General features: G+C 35.8%; 1 protein-coding gene across 1 annotated transcript in view; it reads left to right on the forward strand.

Annotated features, from left to right (window-relative positions):
* cfap70 (cilia and flagella associated protein 70) overlaps positions 1–17,412 on the forward strand; it is a 32,999-nt gene that overhangs the window by 3,607 nt on the left and 11,980 nt on the right. The window contains exons 3-14 of the mRNA XM_073836228.1: positions 3,475–3,573; positions 3,665–3,750; positions 3,850–4,035; positions 5,249–5,431; positions 5,511–5,605; positions 5,689–5,791; positions 6,300–6,434; positions 8,739–8,888; positions 11,045–11,119; positions 11,205–11,296; positions 11,382–11,442; positions 16,986–17,180. Coding sequence (XP_073692329.1) covers positions 3,475–3,573; positions 3,665–3,750; positions 3,850–4,035; positions 5,249–5,431; positions 5,511–5,605; positions 5,689–5,791; positions 6,300–6,434; positions 8,739–8,888; positions 11,045–11,119; positions 11,205–11,296; positions 11,382–11,442; positions 16,986–17,180 — 1,460 coding nt within the window. The remainder of the gene's footprint in view (positions 1–3,474; positions 3,574–3,664; positions 3,751–3,849; positions 4,036–5,248; positions 5,432–5,510; positions 5,606–5,688; positions 5,792–6,299; positions 6,435–8,738; positions 8,889–11,044; positions 11,120–11,204; positions 11,297–11,381; positions 11,443–16,985; positions 17,181–17,412) is intronic.

Genomic DNA, 17,412 nt, shown 5'->3' on the forward strand with positions numbered 1-17,412 from the left:
TCAGTATTATAATGTTAATAATTTAATAAACAAATTCAGATACGTATAGCCTACATATAGGCTAAATATTTAGAATATTTTTTATGCTGTAGCCTAAATAAATATGAAACATTAAAATGCCTTTATAGTACTGCTTTTACAAATAGATAAATAATAATAAACTATGCTAAGAAATTATAGAGCAGAGCTTACCTAAAAATTAATATGTAGTTAAATCACTGTATGTTCATTTACAAGAAAATTGTGTTTATTTATTTGTTTTACAATCATTGGTTTTGTTTGTGTAACAGATATTTGCTCAAACATTGGTGTTTGCTAAGCTATAGATAATTATTTTACATTTTTTAAAAAAAGTGTTGTTATTTCTGTTCTCAATTTGTTTCAGTTTTTTTTTTAAATTAAAAACCCAACAAAAAGTGCCGATAAGAGTACGTTAAAGTACCGAATCGATAAGTGGTATCGATAGAAGTAGTAATACCGTTAAAACCTTAACGATACCCGTCCCTAAACACAATAGGGGAGAGTGGGGTGATTTGTGCCAGTTTTTACTCCAAGTGACTTTATAGTGAAGCCATGACAGTAATGCCTCCAATTTAAGCATGTAGTGTACATCTATTCAGGATGTGGTGCATCTCTGGGAACAATAACTTTGGATCTGAAATAAACTGATTCAGAAGTATAGCTTTCAGAAAAAAAGTGGTCTCGTGGCACAACTTGCCCCCGGTGCAGGGTAAGTTGTGCCTTTGGGGAGAATACATCGGGGTAAATTGTGCCAGAGATTATTGAAGTAAAAAAGAACATTTTAATGTCATGAACTGTAATGCTATATAAAATCAAAACAAATTCAATACAAAATTACTAATTTAAGGTTTATTTAGTTATCGTTACCCTATTAAACTATTGGCATGTCATATTTTCTACTTTTTCGGAAAACACAAAAAAAACTCAAATACACAATATATGATATTTGTGAACCATTAGAACACTGTCCGTCAACAAAACGCTGTCTGTCAATTATGTAACAAATAATAATAAAGTGACTTTTTTCTGAACATTTCTGAACATATCCCATTGTGACTTAGGCCACTTAAAAAAACTGAATAGAACTTCTCTTTAATAACAGTGCAAACTCAAAACTCTTAAAAAAAAAAAAATTAGTGTTAGCTAAATTAAGCAAACGGCAGGTAAATCAAACACTGCTGAGGCACGCTCATCTCCTCACACAGATTATCCCCTGTGGGTATGTAGGTCTAGATCAGGGGTTCCCAACCCTCCTGGAGAGCTACCATCATACAAAGTTCAGCTCCAACCCTAATCAAACACACCTGAACCAGCTAATTAATCTCTTAGGTAGCACATGATAATCACAGACAGCTGTGTTGAAGCAGGACTGAAACTAAAGTCTGCAGGCAGGTAGATCTCCAGGAACAGGGTTGGGCAGCCCTGGGGGGCGTTCCATAAAACAAGTTTACCAAATAAGTCAGGCTTATTTCTGCGTTCACACTACAGCGTCAAATTTGCGCTCAGTGCCGCTGCAACGCTACAACGCCACTGCTTTGGGGAGTGTCAAATTTAGAGCAGAGCACGCCTCTGAAAAACAATGTTTACACCCTGTTTGCGCTTCATTTGTCTTTTTTAATGGCGGTTCACAAAATAAACTGTAGTATATAATGAAAACATGCAAAGTACATTTACTTTTCAATACTATGTGATTTCAGTTCAGTAATCCACCAGTTTCGGTAACACACGTCATAGTCTTTCCTTACCTACTTCTCACAGCGATTGGTTGTCGCCCAGCGTTTTGCGCTCGAGATTTGCATAAAGTTGAGGAATGCCCAACCTTTTGAGCTCTCAGCTGCTCTCAACGCTTTCTCCGCGCCGCTTCCAAACCCAAAATGCACCACGCGACCGTTTATGCGCAACTTCCATATGAATGAATTGAAAACGCTCGCTTCGCCCCGCTCGCTACGTGCCAGTGTGAACACACTGTTAGTCTTACTTATTTTGAAAATCAAGTGACAATAAGTCAGACTAACTAAAATAAGCCTGGCTTATTTGGTAAACTTGTTTTATGGAACACCCCTCTGGTCTAGATCCTGACTACAATTTAACATCCCACTGGCACAACTTAACCCCGTCCCTTTGGCACAAATCAGCCCGACAATTTTGAAAGACTAGCATGATCCAGCAGTTTAGAGCTAACATTATGCTAACTGTATAGACTCACTGTGTAGCCTACTAAAGCACTAAACCATGTGTGAAATATTTTTAAACTTGTCTATAATTGTTCAGACGCAACAATCAAAAAACCTTGATCTTATACATTTTACTTTGAAAGGCAGTTTTTTGAGCTAACATGTGCTTAGCTCTCATGCCATGTGTCTCTCTTCTTTGGGAGATGGGTTAATTGGATGGCTCTTCAAAAGTATGTGGTCACATGACCAATTTCTTCTATGGTTTTCTAGAAACATGGGGTGGAACACAAAATCACCCCACTCTCCCTACATGCCTATAAGAGCCAGGGGTGAAAACTTTTGAACAGAATGGAAATGTGTCGATTTGTCTTATTTTGCCTAAATAGTATATGTGACCCTGGACCACAAAACCAGTCTTAAGTCGCTGGGGTATATTTGTAGCAATAGCCAAAAATACATTGTATGGGTCAAAATTTTTGATTTTTGTTTTATGCCAAAAATCATTAAGAAATTAAGTAAAGTTCATGTTCCATGAAGATTTTTTGTAAAATTCCTACTGTAAATATATCAAAATGAAATTTTTGATTAGTAATATGCATTGTTAAGAACCTAATTTGGACAACTTCAAAGGTGATTTTCTCAGTATTTTTGATTTTTTTGCATCCTCAGATTTCTGATTTCAAATAGATGTATCTCGGCCAAATATTGTCCTATCCTAACAAACCATACATCAATAGAAAGATTATTTATTGAGCTTTCATATGATGCATAAATCTCAGTTTTGTCAAATTTAACCTTATGACTGGTTTTGTGGTCCAGGGTCACATATGTTTTTATTTAGTACTGCCCTTTAGAAGCTATGGAATATACTTACATGCTTCTCAGAAGAGAAAATAAGTTAAATTTACCCTGATCTACAATTTCAAAAAGTTTTCACCTCCCTATTTTTTCCTTCTGAAGCATAAGTAAGCATTTGATCCTTCTCTAATTGTTGCATATGAGTTTCCTCAAAAAACAAACAAACAAAAAAACACACAGCTGTGGATCATTCAGGTAACAACACAGTATCATGAATTAAGTGTGTGTACATTTTTGAACAGAGTCATTTTTTATAAATTCAGCTATCATTTTCTCTTGTGGACTATATGTATGCTTCTTTTATGTGAAATATCTTATTTAGCTCAGTACCACATAAAAAATAACATGCATTTTGTATGATCCCTCTTATTTTGGTAATTTGTTATATTTGACCTCAACTGTATATGTTGTGTATTTTCAGTAACGGTGTTCGAGATCTTGCCAAAAGAGAAAAAACAGAAAGAGGAGAAAACCTTAGTACTAGGACAAGCTGTTGTGGATCTTCTGCCACTGCTCAGAGGTAAAAATTGAATCCAACCTCGCACATTTTAATCCACTTTTATGGATTCTCATATTCTTTAGATTTGATATTGGTGACATCTTTATTCTAGGTCAGTGTAGTTTCACATACACCGTGCTTCTTCATGCATTACCTGGATCACCGGCAGACGTTGCTGCACATGAAGACGGAGTAAAAGTAATGATAATTTTCATAACCACATTTTTACACCACTAATTAAGCAGGTTTGGATATATCTGTGTGAAGTGACTTAATATGTTTTGTGTATGTTTCCATGTACAGTCAACACTAGATGTGACTGTGAACGTTTCTGAGCCGTTGCTCTCTGATGCCCAGCGCTCTGACTCTAATATTCTGATGGTCACTGTGGAAACAGCGTATTCCGTTCCTGATGTCTGGAATCCTGCCTCCACACCTCCATCCAACTATGTAGCTGCCCTGCAGATGCCTGTCTCAGCCACTGTAAGAAACGAGAGTTTGTTTTTATTGTATTTTTGATCAAATAAATGCATCTTGGTGAGCATAAGAAACATTTTTACAAGATCACATTATTTAAAACTGTTTTATGTACCGATTATGTACATTTTGCTTCAGTTGTACAGTTGAGATCAAAAGTTTACATCCCCCTTTCAAAATCTCAAAAAGTTAGTTTTACCAAAATAAGAGGGATCATACAAAATGCATGTTATTGTATATTTAGTAATGACTGAATATGCAAATTTTACATATAGTCCAGAAGAGAAAATAATAGTTGAATTTATGAAAATGACCCTGTTCAAAAGTTTACATCCCCTTCTTAATACTGTTCTGTTACTTGAATGAAGGGCATCTGATAGGCATTACTAAATGAAAAAATATACACATCCCCAGTAGGTTAAAAAGTTTTCACCCTCGGCTTTTAATGCATGTTTTTTTTCCTTCTGAAGCATCAGTGAGTATTTGAACCTTCTGTAATAGTTGCATATGAGTCCCTCAGTTGTCCTCAGTGTGAAAAGATGGATCTCAAAATCATACAGTCATTGTTGGAAAGAGTTCAAATACACAAAAATGCTGGTAAACCAAAGAATTTGTGGGACCTGAAGGCTTTTTCTGAAGAACAGCGGGCAGTTTAACTGTTCAGGATGAACAAGGGACTAGAAGAAACAAAAAAACACAACTGTGTGGATCATACAAGTGACAACGCAGTATTAAGAATCACTTTTGAACTGGGTCATTTTTATAAATCCAACCATTATTTTCTCTTGTCGACTATATGTAAACATCTTTTATGTGAAATATATTTTTCAGGTCAGTACTAAATATACAACAACATGCATTTTGCATATTCCCTCTTACATTTTGCAGATTCTGATAAGGGGATGTTTGTTTATTTTTTACCTCAGCTGTATTTATTCTGGAATATTTTGTATTTTGAGGGGTTTTCATAGTGCTAGAAAATAGATATTTTTTGATAGATATAAAAACATATTTTTTGAATAATTCCAACTTTTATAATTCAAATATTACAAAAATCTTCTATTTGTTTACAATTTTGCATTCATGTAACAAGTGCCTAAAAAGTCAAAAATCTCATTTAAAAATTCAAAACATAACGTTTGTTGGTTTAAAATAACAGGTTTAGATATAACTCAGCTAAAAATAAAAAGTCTAACATTGTCTATTCATTGTTTTACAGAAAGAGCAAGTCTTGTTATTCTCCAATGGCGTCTTAAAAATGGGCGGTGAAACTGAGCCATTGCCAAGACCCAAAAAATGGCCATTGGGGCCTCTTCTGGCACCAGGGGCTGAGGTTATTCAGGGCCTTTATATTGACACAGAACCCACAGACACGGACCACGGAGACCTTACTGACATAGAGGTGGTTTGAGCCATTAATAGACAGTTCACTGATAGATGTCAAAGGAATATGTCATCACATTGATCTGTGTGTGTTATAGGACAAAGAGTTCAGAGCAGATGTAGAGTGTAACCAGAAAAGAGTGAGCTGGGATACGGCACGTCGTTGCTTTATTGATGCAGGAGGTGTAGCCTGGTGAGCAAACAACTCTTTTAATCAACACAGTAACTCTGTCATTATTTGTGTACTTAGATGCATGTGCTCTTTCTTTTTTGCAGTCTGTCCCGCAGGATTGCAGAATGCAGACTGTGGCCTGTTGAGATCATGAAAGCCATACAGACGGTACCAACCAAAGGTGGGAAGACAGGCAGAGACAAGCAGGTGAGACACATCCTGAACTTCAGCATATATTAAAGGAAGAGTTAACTCAAAAATGAAAATTTGCTGAAAATATACTCAACATCAGACCATCCAAGATATAGATGAGTTTGCTTCTTCATCAGAACAGATTTGGAGAAATGTAGCATTACATCACTTGCTCACCAATGGATCCTCTGGAGTGAATGGGTGCCGTCAGAATGAAAGTCCAAACAGCTAATAAAAACATCACAATAATCTACAAGTTATCCACACCACTACAGTCCATCAATTAACATCCTGTTAAGTGAAAACTGCATGTTTGTACTCTTCGTTACATTCTGACGGTACCCATTTACTGCAGAGGATCCACAGGTGAGCAAGTGATGTAATGCTACATTTCTCCAATTCTGTTCCAATAAATAAACTCATCTACAGCTTGGATGGATGACCTTAATTGGATGACCATCATTGTACCTGCTTATTGATAAAAAACCAACAATATTGCTAATGTGGCTAATGTGTGTTTTAGGGTGAGGATGAGGCACAGATCTCATTCCATGGAGTGGTTTACATGGATCTGGTGCCGTTGTTGTACCCTGGAGTACGGCGGATACACGGGGTGTACAGAATCTACCCGTTTTATGAGTCTGAGCTGCTGAATAAGGTGAGTGAATGTGAATCATATCCACATGAATCATGTTTCAAATTAAGATCAGAACAGTCTGACACCACTGAATTAAACTATGACAACTATGCAAAAATTATTTTAGAATATGTTAAGTAATTTTACTTCTCAAGTAAATCTATCTTGATTTAATAATGCTTAGATATTTGTACCTGGAAAAATAGTACAAATTAAGAAAATATGTTTTGCTGTGATGAAGCTGATGTCTCCAATGTCATTTTGAGTCTGTGATGGTGCCAAAAGTTAAAAGTGACATGCAGTGCCTTGCAAAAGTATTCATACTCATTCATTTTTTTCACATTTTGTTTTAAACTGCATTAAATTACTTTTTTTTCCACATCAATCTACATCTCATTCACCATAATGACAAAGCACAAAACAGGTTTGTTTTGTGTTTTGTGCTTTGCAAATTTATTAGAAATAAAAAACTGAAAAGATCCCGTTGCATAAGGATTCATACCCTTTTCTGGGACACTCGAAATTCATTTGAATGAGTATGATTTAGAAAGGCACACACCTCTCAGAAAAGGTCTAACAGCTGAAAATGCATATCAGAACAAAAACCAAGTCCTGAGGTCAAGATAACTGCCTGTAGAGCTCAGTGACAGACTTGTGTTAAGGCAGTGATCTAGGGAAGAGTTCAGAAAAAAATCTGCTGCATTGAAGGTTCACAGAAGCATTATCCATAATGAAAGACGACTGGAACAACTAGGACTCTAGAAAATGTCTGCCAGCCCCCATCCAAGCTGACAGAGCTTGAGAGGTGAAAAGGTGAGGCAAAGAATGGCAGATAATTGCCAAATGCAGATGTGCAAAGCTCGTCACATCATACCCAAAAAGACTTGAGGCTGTAAAGGTGCTTCAACTATGTACTGAGTTAAGGGTATGAATACTCAATGTACTTATTTCAGTGCTTTATTTTTAATAAATTTGTAAAATTTGCAAATCTGTTTTTTGCTTTGTCATTATTATGGTGTATGGAGTGTAAATTGATGTGGGGAAAAACTAATTTAAAGCAGTTTAACATAATGTTGCAACAAAACAAAATGTGGAAAACATGAAGGGGTATGAATACTTTTGCAAGGCACTGTGTCATTAAAATCTGACTTATCCATGTTTAAGTGCTTTAATGGGGTCCCTGGTACATCTACCAACCCAGAAACACAAAAAAAGACAACCCAGGCACTTTGTTTAGGTAAATCTTTTTTTGCAAGCAGTCCCTTAATCTGCATGTTTCCACCCATGGCGCCATCATTTTGTTTTCGCAAGTGACAACAGTGTACCATTTCTGTTTTTGTAACTTGTGTGTGTTTTTAACATAAACTTGTGTGTATTTGACAGTTTAAGCACAATAAGACATGAAAGAGAACTTAGTTTAGTACTCACATGCCGCTTTCTGTGTGTGTGCTTCAGATGTGTGCACGTAGAAAACCCTATATCAGAAGTATTAACTAATATGGTCTAAAACAAATGATTTCAACACAAAAGACATGATAATCAAAACCAAACATGTTTTAGCAGAGTGTGCATTTGAGATACGAGCTGTAAAGATGGCAGGGAGCAGCAGGTCATTCTCATTTAAAAATATTTCACTTAAAATAGGCATTTTTAAAATTATATAATAAATTATATATGGGGTATTTTGAGCTGAAACTTCACAAACACATTTTGGGGACACCCGAGGCATATTAAATGAATTATCCTGTAAATTAAATTATTTTTAAATTGCTTCCTTTCCATTGCTGCCTCTGTATTGCTTAGATAATTAATATTGAGTAATATTATCGATTTAACTGCACTGACACTATCGGATAAGAATAAAATTTAGACTAAATTAAGCTAGATAATGATACCTACTTTGCATCACTGATATGGTTATTGAGCTGAAGTAAGCTGAATAATGACACCATTGACTTCTGTAGAGCTGCTTCACAGCTTAAATTGAATTTCTTTTCATAACTGATGAATTTCACAACCAGACATTTATTAATGTGAAGCTGCTTTGAAACAATCTGTACTGTTTATAGAATACGGCAACTATTACTTGACTAGTAAAAACTGAATAGTACTTTTGATCAATATTTTTAAATGGTCCACTCAATGATCCATTAGCAAAGAATGTTTCGATATCAATAGATGCAATTCCAAGACCACTTTTGAATCAGCCAATTACACATAAAAAACACTGAGTGCGCCATTTTAATTTTCATAAAACATTTAAGAGTACATACTATTTTAAGATTGATTCTTTGACAGTAAATCCTATCTTCTGTGCCGTTCCAGACTCAGAGGACATACAGTGTTTTGAAGGAGTGCAGCAGAGCGCCGGCAGCACTGGGCCGAAATCGAGCCAATTCCTCTGTCAACTCTTTAAAGGCTTTTCAGAGTAGAACCATGGAGAACCAAAGAGGAAACAGTGATGTTTCCAAAAAGGTACAGAAAAATAAATCTCAAACCAAATCTATTAATATATCTTCTTCTGTGTTCATATGTTTCTGGAGATTTAAAAGATGCCAAAATCTGCAATTAAAAGACAGAAATAAGAACTCTGATATTTGATAAATGATCTAAGCTGCTATCCACATTCATTTTGTAGCTCTGTACTCCTACTATATGACAAAAAGCGACTGACTTTGGTTTATTTTGATGTCTCTCAAGATATTGTAGTAGAAACGTCATGAGACAAAGATAATACTTACTAAAAACAAGTAATTTTTGAAATTTTAGTATCTTTCACTGCATTTTTTTTCTTACTTTTTGTTTTGTTTTCTTTAGTTTTTAGTACAATTAATTATATAAACATTCTAAATCCACATACATTTATTTTAGAAGCAAAATGACTTAAAATATTTATTTTATTAGTTTGGACAAAAAATCTAAGTTAAGTGAGTTCATGCTCAAAAAATAAAATGTATGTTATATAATGTATGTTTAAAATATAATATATAAAATATAATGTATGTTTTATGGGGTAATGAATAATTCAAATGGAGAACAAGTCTATTTTTCTTACCCAATTGGCTGATTTTTATTTTATTTTATTTTATTTTTTTATTTTAATTTTTCATAAAACAAGACTTAATATCTTCGGTAATTTTGGAAAAGTAAAACTATCTTAAGATATTCTTAGACAATGTTATTTGAGTTAAAATGCTTTTATTATTTAATTTAATTTAATTTTATTTTATTTACATTCATCATAAAACAAGACTTAATATCTTAGGTAATTTTAGAAAAGTAAATCTAAAGATATTGTTAGACAATGTTATTTGAGTTCAAATGTTTTTATTTTATTTTTAATTTGAATGAATGAAAATTAAAACTTGAATAGAAATTAAAAATGTTTCCTTGGCAACAAGCTTATATAAAATGTTTATTTTATTTATTTATTTATTTATTTTCCTTTTATTTCTGTTAACATTTATTGTATTTCAACTAACAATTTTTTTCTTTTTATGGTTTTAGTTTTCCATAAAAACTTTATTAAAGTCCCCATGAAATCAAAATAAAGTTATTTGGCTTTTAGTATGAATATTAGCCTTAAAGTTATCTATAAGCTAGTGTGCTTCAAAACAATGACAAAATTCACTTTTACAAGTTTCAAAATTTAGTCTCTAACTTCTGCCAATATGGATCAACGATTTGATGACATCACCCTGCACTTCAGCATCTCATCAAAATTTCTATCCAATCAAATGCTCTCTAGATACCAAAGCGTCCCGCCCCCTACACTACAAATAGACGCTGAAGCTGTGGCTGAAATCAGTCACTTGTTCAGAGAATTAGTATTTTCTATATGGTAAATGACATGTAGTGCACTTTATAGGGAATAGGGAATCATTTAAAAGTCAAATGCAGCTGTCCTGAGCTCAGTGGCTCGGTTTATATGTTTTGATATAAACAAAACATTATTGGCTATTTTAAATATGCCCCGCCCTGTATTCCTGTTTCAGTTGAAATTACATCAACACATAGAATAACGCTGCTTGTTTCAAAGCATTTCAGTTGACCTTTCAATACACCTATGGGCTATGAAAAGTGGCTTCAGAGTAGTACAATGTTCCTCTATCTAAGTCAGAGCACACAAAGCATACGTTTATACTCAAATGAGACATCATCGAATGCCTGGGTTAAGACTGTTTGGAGCAGATGCCATCTCTTCCCCTTTTCCATGCTGCATTGGGTCTCGTTTTCACTATCCCCCCAATTAAATCCGGATCTGTGGCTAAGAGACGCTTCCCAAACCAATTAGCTGTAATAGCAGCAGATTGCCGGCCCCGTTGCGGCACAGTGAATCATCTCCTTTGCTCATCTACCCCTTTCTGACGCCCCGTGGCTCCGCAGCAGACGGAGAGAGGCGAGGAACACACAGCCGCTCCACCAACTGAGCATCTGACACCGCAGCTGCCCGCTAGACAAATAACAGCCGCTTACTCAACACACACAAACACACACACACCTTTAGCATAGTCCCAAAAGAGACACTATTACTCAGAGGGCTCTTTCATAGCTCAACAGATTTAATAGAGTTAACAAAGTAAATAAGTGGGGATCTACAGAAAAGACTAACTGACGTTGTCTTTCTACAGCCGGATTCCCAGGGAAAATTTGCTCAGACTGACAGTGTGTCTGGACTGGAGCCACAGGTGAACACTGAGGGACAGGTGAGTTCATCTGTCAGTCAAACAATCAAAATAAAACAGGTATGGTAAGGTATGATCTTCAGCTTTTTCCCTCTTATTGTCTCAGATGTACGCTGACTCAAGATCGTACATTATTATTGAAATCGCTGTGGAGAAGCCGCTGGTTCCAAAGAGACCACCGGAGGAGCTGGCCAAACGGTGATAAGAGAGTTTCATTCACATTCAAAACATTGTTTTGTCCTCAAATATGCTGCTTCATGTGAATTGATTCTGTCTGATACAGTGTGATGGAGCTGGTTCCTCCTAGACCTCCACTGCCTCGACGGCCAGCAGGAGCAGAAAGAGTAAAAACAACATTTGTTCTTGTTTTCTCACTACTTCTGTCATTTATTTTCCTTTCACAGTCAGATCTGTGGGAAGTCTTTTATCTATAACAGTTTACACTGTCATAAAAAAAGAAAATGGATGAAAATGACTATAAAAAGAGACATTTTTCCACTGACAGTTAAGCACTTTGTCCTCTACATTTAAATTTTTTACATTTGTGACAACTTTGCAAATTTATTTAAAAAAAAAACAACACTGAAATAAGTATATTGCAAAAGTATTCATACCCCTATCTCAGTACTTAGTTGAAGCACCTTTACAGCCTCAAGTCTTTTTGAGTATAATGCAGAAGCTTTGCACATCTGCATTAGTCAATTATTAGCAATTGTTCACCTCTCAAGCTCTGTCAGCATGGATGGGTTCTGGCAGACATTTTCACGTTTCTCCAGAAATATTTGATTGGGTTTAAGCCCAATGTCAAGGACATTCACATAGTTTAAACCTTAGGGTCATTGTCCTGTTGGAAGGTGAACCTTCTGCCCAGCCCAGTAGTTCTGAATGCTCTTGACTGGGTTTTCATTAAGGCTATCTCGATATTTTGCAGTGTTGAGCTTTTCTTCTACTCTGATGAGTCCCTCAGTCCCTGCCGCTGAAAAACAGCCCCACAGCATGAGGCTGCTACCATCAAAACTCTACTGTTGGGATGGTGCTCGGCAGCTGTGTGATGAGCAGTTCTTGGTTTTTCTTTCAAACATGATGCTTGGAATTGAGGTTCATCAGACCTGGGTTGTGTTTCCCAAATGCATCGTAAGCCTAAGTTGATTGTAGCTCCATTGGTTTCAATGGGTCTACGATGTACTTAGGCTTACGATGCATTTGGGAAACACAGCCCAGAGCAATTTGTTTCTCACAGGCTGAGGGTCCTTTAGGTGCTTTTTTGCAAATTCAAAGTGTGTTTTCAAGTGTCTTCTCTGAGGAGAGGATTGAGTTTGGCCATGTAAGTTGCTCCCATCAGCATATATGATCATGGAGATTAAATAGAGTGACCATCAGATCCTTGGTCACCAGTTTAACCAAAGCCCTTCTCCTTAAATTGCTCAGTTTGGCCAGGGGGTCGGCTCTAGGAAGAGTCCTAGTTGTTCCAAGTGTCTTCCATTATGGATAATGGAGACTACATGCTTCTGTGAACCTTCAACTCAGCAAAAAAAATTTCTGAACTCTTCAACAGATCTGTGCCTTAACACAAGCCTGTTTCTGAGCTCTACAGGCAGTTATTTTCTAAGAGGTGTGTGCCTTTCCAATGATACTCATTCAGATGAATTTGCCACAGTTTAACTCCACTCAAAGTGTAGTAACATCTACAAGCAATATGAATGCTCCTGAACTAAATTTCAAGTGTCCCAGAAAAAGGTATGAATACTTATGCAATGGAATCATTTCAGTTTTTTTTATTTCTAATAAATTTGTAAAGTTAATACAAACCTGTTTTGTGCTTTGTCATTATGGTGTATGAGATGTAGATAGATGCAGAAAGAAAAGTAATTTAAAGCAGTTTAACATAAGGCAGCAACATAACAAAACATAAAAAAGAAGGGGTGTGAATACTTTCGCAAGGCACTGTATCTATGAATGAACCAGTGTTTTAGGACAAATCCGTTAAGCAGTTCAATGATTTGATAAAAACATGTTCCTGAATTAAACAGTGGTTTTGAATGAATTGGTTCAATGATTCAGTGACTGACTTATATAGACAGTTATTTAAGCCACGTTCACACTGCGAGCCTTAATGCTTTTTGCTCAAATCTGATTTTTTGTGTAGCTTTTCACATTTTTGTTTTAAACGTGGCCAATATTGGATTTCCAGTGTGAACAGATGATGGTTCTCAACCGGCCTGCATGCGTAATACAAACAAGGTTGCCAGGTTTTCACAACAAAATTTGCTTCTCAAAACTAGTCCAAAACTAGCACAATTGCATTCTTGGGGTTAAATATAGCATTAGTGGGGTCGCTTCAAAAACCTGAAAAACAACCTGTGGCAACAGTGAAAAAGTAGCGCAATTCCACAGGAAAACGGTGGACTTGGCAACATTTGGACTTGGCTTTACGTTACTCTAAATCAGTGTTTCTCAACGGGGGCGGTACCGCCCCCCAGGGGGCGTTGGGAGAGCCTCGGGGGGCGCTGAAAGCAATAATTTTGAAAGGGGGGCGCTGAGGTGGTTTTGGGGGGCGTTTGGTTAAGACGAGTTCAAACCGAATATGTTTGAGCTAAAACTTGCAGAAGAAAATGGTCTGCCACATCCTAATGCCATTTCTACACTGGATGCATCAAAGCGCACTTTCTGTATTCTATTTGTCGACTTGTCTGCAGCATAAGCGCGAGGAATGCGTTTACTGTAGCGCTCGCGCTCAGTTACTGAATGACTCATTATAACGGGAGCTACGTGCTTTAACGCAACTTGATGTGCCGTTCGCGGCCAGTGTAGCAGTATACGTTCGTATACGTTATTTCGTATTCGTAATCCTAAAAATTCGTCACGCACAGAAACCTTGCACACTGAGTCCGACGAAATAGAACGATGTTGTCCACTGACTCTCTTCTTAAAAAGAGAAACAGATACAGAGGAGTGAGGGGATACTTTTAAGGCGCACCTCCTTATTAATAAACTGCGGGATTATCCCGGGTAATTCAGAGTTTATTTCAGGATGTCAGTAATCGTTGATGCTTTGCTAGCATTACTGGAGCCACATAATATTAAGAAGACCACTAATTTTTGCGAACTCAGCGTACAAGGACCTTTACAGTGCTTTGTGCTGCGGGACAAAGTGAATGAACTTGACAGACGCAATTCTGGATTTTGGCGTTCGCTTGTGGCTCTGAACTGTCAAAACACCTCTCAAAATGCTTGCTACAGATGCGAAAAACGCAAAAAATCAAACCCGATCCGAAAAATTTGGAGGCAGTGTGCAAGTGTGATTAACATAACGTAAGGTATTTATTTTTTAACGTGCGAAAAATTCGGACTCAATGTGTGCAATGACCTTAAGTGTTAGCTGGCTGCTAGTTTACAACAATAGTCACGGTCAAGCATGAGATGCTTTTTCTTGTTTAGAAAAAAAATAATAATATGAAAGCTTTTTGTTTGCCAAATGATTTAAATGCCAAACTTTTAAAGAATGTATTCAAAGCTCACAAATAACAGCCCAGCCTATTTTTTACTGCACGTTGCTTTTTTGCTCCTTGGGAAACTAATGATAATGATATTTCTTGCCCAGTCAAATCAAATATGTCATGAATGTCATGTGGCATTCAATTACATATAGGCCTATTTGAAATAAAAGTATGTACATGCTAATGTGGGCTGTTATATTTGGGTTTAGATAGGTTACATGCTTTTAAAATAGCCTAAATATTATAAATAAAATATACATTACTATTAAAAAAGGCAAATAAGATTTTTTAATGGATGAATGAACAAAGGTTGCATTTGTTTGTTTTAAAAAATATATATACCATTAAAAAAGCCTTTTTAATTGAATATATTTTAAATGTGTTTTCCTCTTATGCTAAGCTTCATTACTCTAGTTTTCAGTGTCACATGATCTTTCAGAAATCATGCTGAATTACAAAAAAATAAGAATATGTAATTTGATCTCTTTAACATTTATTAATTGACTGAAGTACAAAGAAACAAATTCCAATGTTTACACTGGCCAATATATTTTTGTTAATATAAACAAATTTTGAGCCACGATCTAGCTTTGCTTGCAAAGACTGAGAAGCTCCTTTTATACCCAAAGATGATCCCCTCACCTATTAACAATTCACCTGCCTCCTGTCAACTGTTTCAAAACAGTTTAGCTTATTCTATAAAAAGCTTTTCACTTTTATTTTTCTTCTGCCCCAATTGTTTTGGAGTGTGTTGCACTTTTGTGACTTTTCTTTTCTTTGTAATGTTGTCAATTAAATAAAAGTTAAATAGAATTAACAAATCATAGATGTTATCATTTTACAAAACGTCCCAACTTTTAGTGTTGTACTTAGTTTTCTTTAAGGTATTTGTAAGCAAACTTTTAAATATTCTAAAAATTGTGAAATATAGTAAAGTAAAGTAGAGTTTACATTTCTTCCATTTGCATGTGTAAATGTGGTATTACCCACAAAATTAACCATGTCTACTATCTCAGAAAAAAGGGAATTCAATATATTCTCAAAAAGCAGGGTATTTTCCAAGGGATATTTTTTATTTTATTTTTTTACTGAAAGCTAATTGAAAATATCCAAACATAACACAGCAGTAAAAAGGGTGTTCAAGAGTTCCAGAAATGGAAGAACAAACTAAAATCACTTATGTAAAAATGTCCTTTTGGATATGTTCTAAACAGGAATTTTTATTTAGTCTTTTTTAAATTTGGGGCAATAAAGTATATCAGCATCACAAAAACACTAAAGCTGTAGCAATGAAAATCACCAATTTGCTAAAAACTGCAAATGAATGTTATTTTTTTATATATATGTATAATTTACTGTAAAAAAAAATGCTCAATTCAATGCATCCTTAAATTAATTTCGTAAAAATTGTAATGACCCCATACATTTGAATTGCTATAAATATAATAACAGTCCTATTATAAACACAAAATACTAATAACAATCAATTTTAATATTCATTGAGGACAATTAGACTACGATTTATTTGATGGGGGGCGGTGAGGGACCTGAATAATGGGTAGGGGGGCGCTGGACCAAAAAAGGTTGAGAACCACTGCTCTAAATCAATATTCATCACGATTCTGCGCTTCTGAGTCACTTCAAAGATTTTACATACCCAAATTATCAAGAGTGTTGCAAAAGGTAGTCAGTCGAAGTACAGTGATGTGTCAGAATTCATAAGAATTACAGTGACAAAAGCGAAACGAGGGCTCATATCATAAAAGTTTCAAAACTCCGCTTTTTTATACTGCCTGTGCATAATTTTGCTGGCTTCTGTCGGAGATCACATGATAAATAAATGGATAATCGCTTACTTTATGTCCTTCATGTTTACTTCCATGACAGCACGCTGTGTAAGTTTTGCCAAGTCCACAGTTTTATCATGGTATTGGTCTACTTTTTCACTGCTGTTGCGGGTTGTTTTGTTATGAAAACCTGGCAACCCTGTTCGTATTGTTCTTTTGAGCATGCTGGCCAGTACAGAACCCTGATCTGTTCACAATGGCAATCTGATATTGCCCACATTTGAAAGAAAAATGTGAACAGCTATACAAAAAATGTGAACGTAGCCTTATTTCGTTTTTCAGTGTTTTGAATGAATTAACTGAATGAGTCAGTGGCTCACTCATGTTGATGGTAATTTGTCGCACCTACTGGTATAACAGTGTACATTGCCGAAAAGATATCCCCAGCACTAATACCTGACAATCTGTATGGAACTTTAGGCTTTTTATACAAAATCTTTTTTTCATTTAGTTTTGAGGAAAAATAGGACCAGTCTTTCATAAACTTCACCCAAATAGCGTATGAATAATAGGATTAATAATAAATGTGTTTCATATTATTAGGCAGTACAGGAATACCAGTCTCAGATAGCAAGTGTGGCCGCTCAGGTGTTGGATCAATACCAGCAGCTGTTTGGAGCTGCATTTCTGCCCGGTGGGAAACCTCTGGACCCTGTCCTGCAGGAGCAACGCAAAAACCAGCTGCTTGGAGAACTCAACTACTCAGGGAAATACTTTGCCTTCAAGGAACAGATGAAGGTAAATGTTAATCATTAACATGTCATTTTTTCCCCTGAAGTCCATTTATAATCTTACCCAAGGTCTCTTGCAACAAAACAGCCATAATTTAGTTTTTTTCCACCCTTTTACTGAACTTTAGAATATACAGGCTGGTTTCAGTGCTATTTTATTAGGGGCATCCGTTAGCATTATTTTTCTTTTGCTCTGGAAGTCTATGGCAGCTCATAGAACCGATTGCGGGAAAGTTGTG

This window comes from Garra rufa, chromosome 1 (genome assembly GCF_049309525.1).
Source record: "Garra rufa chromosome 1, GarRuf1.0, whole genome shotgun sequence".
In the NCBI taxonomy this organism is placed as follows: domain Eukaryota; kingdom Metazoa; phylum Chordata; class Actinopteri; order Cypriniformes; family Cyprinidae; genus Garra; species Garra rufa.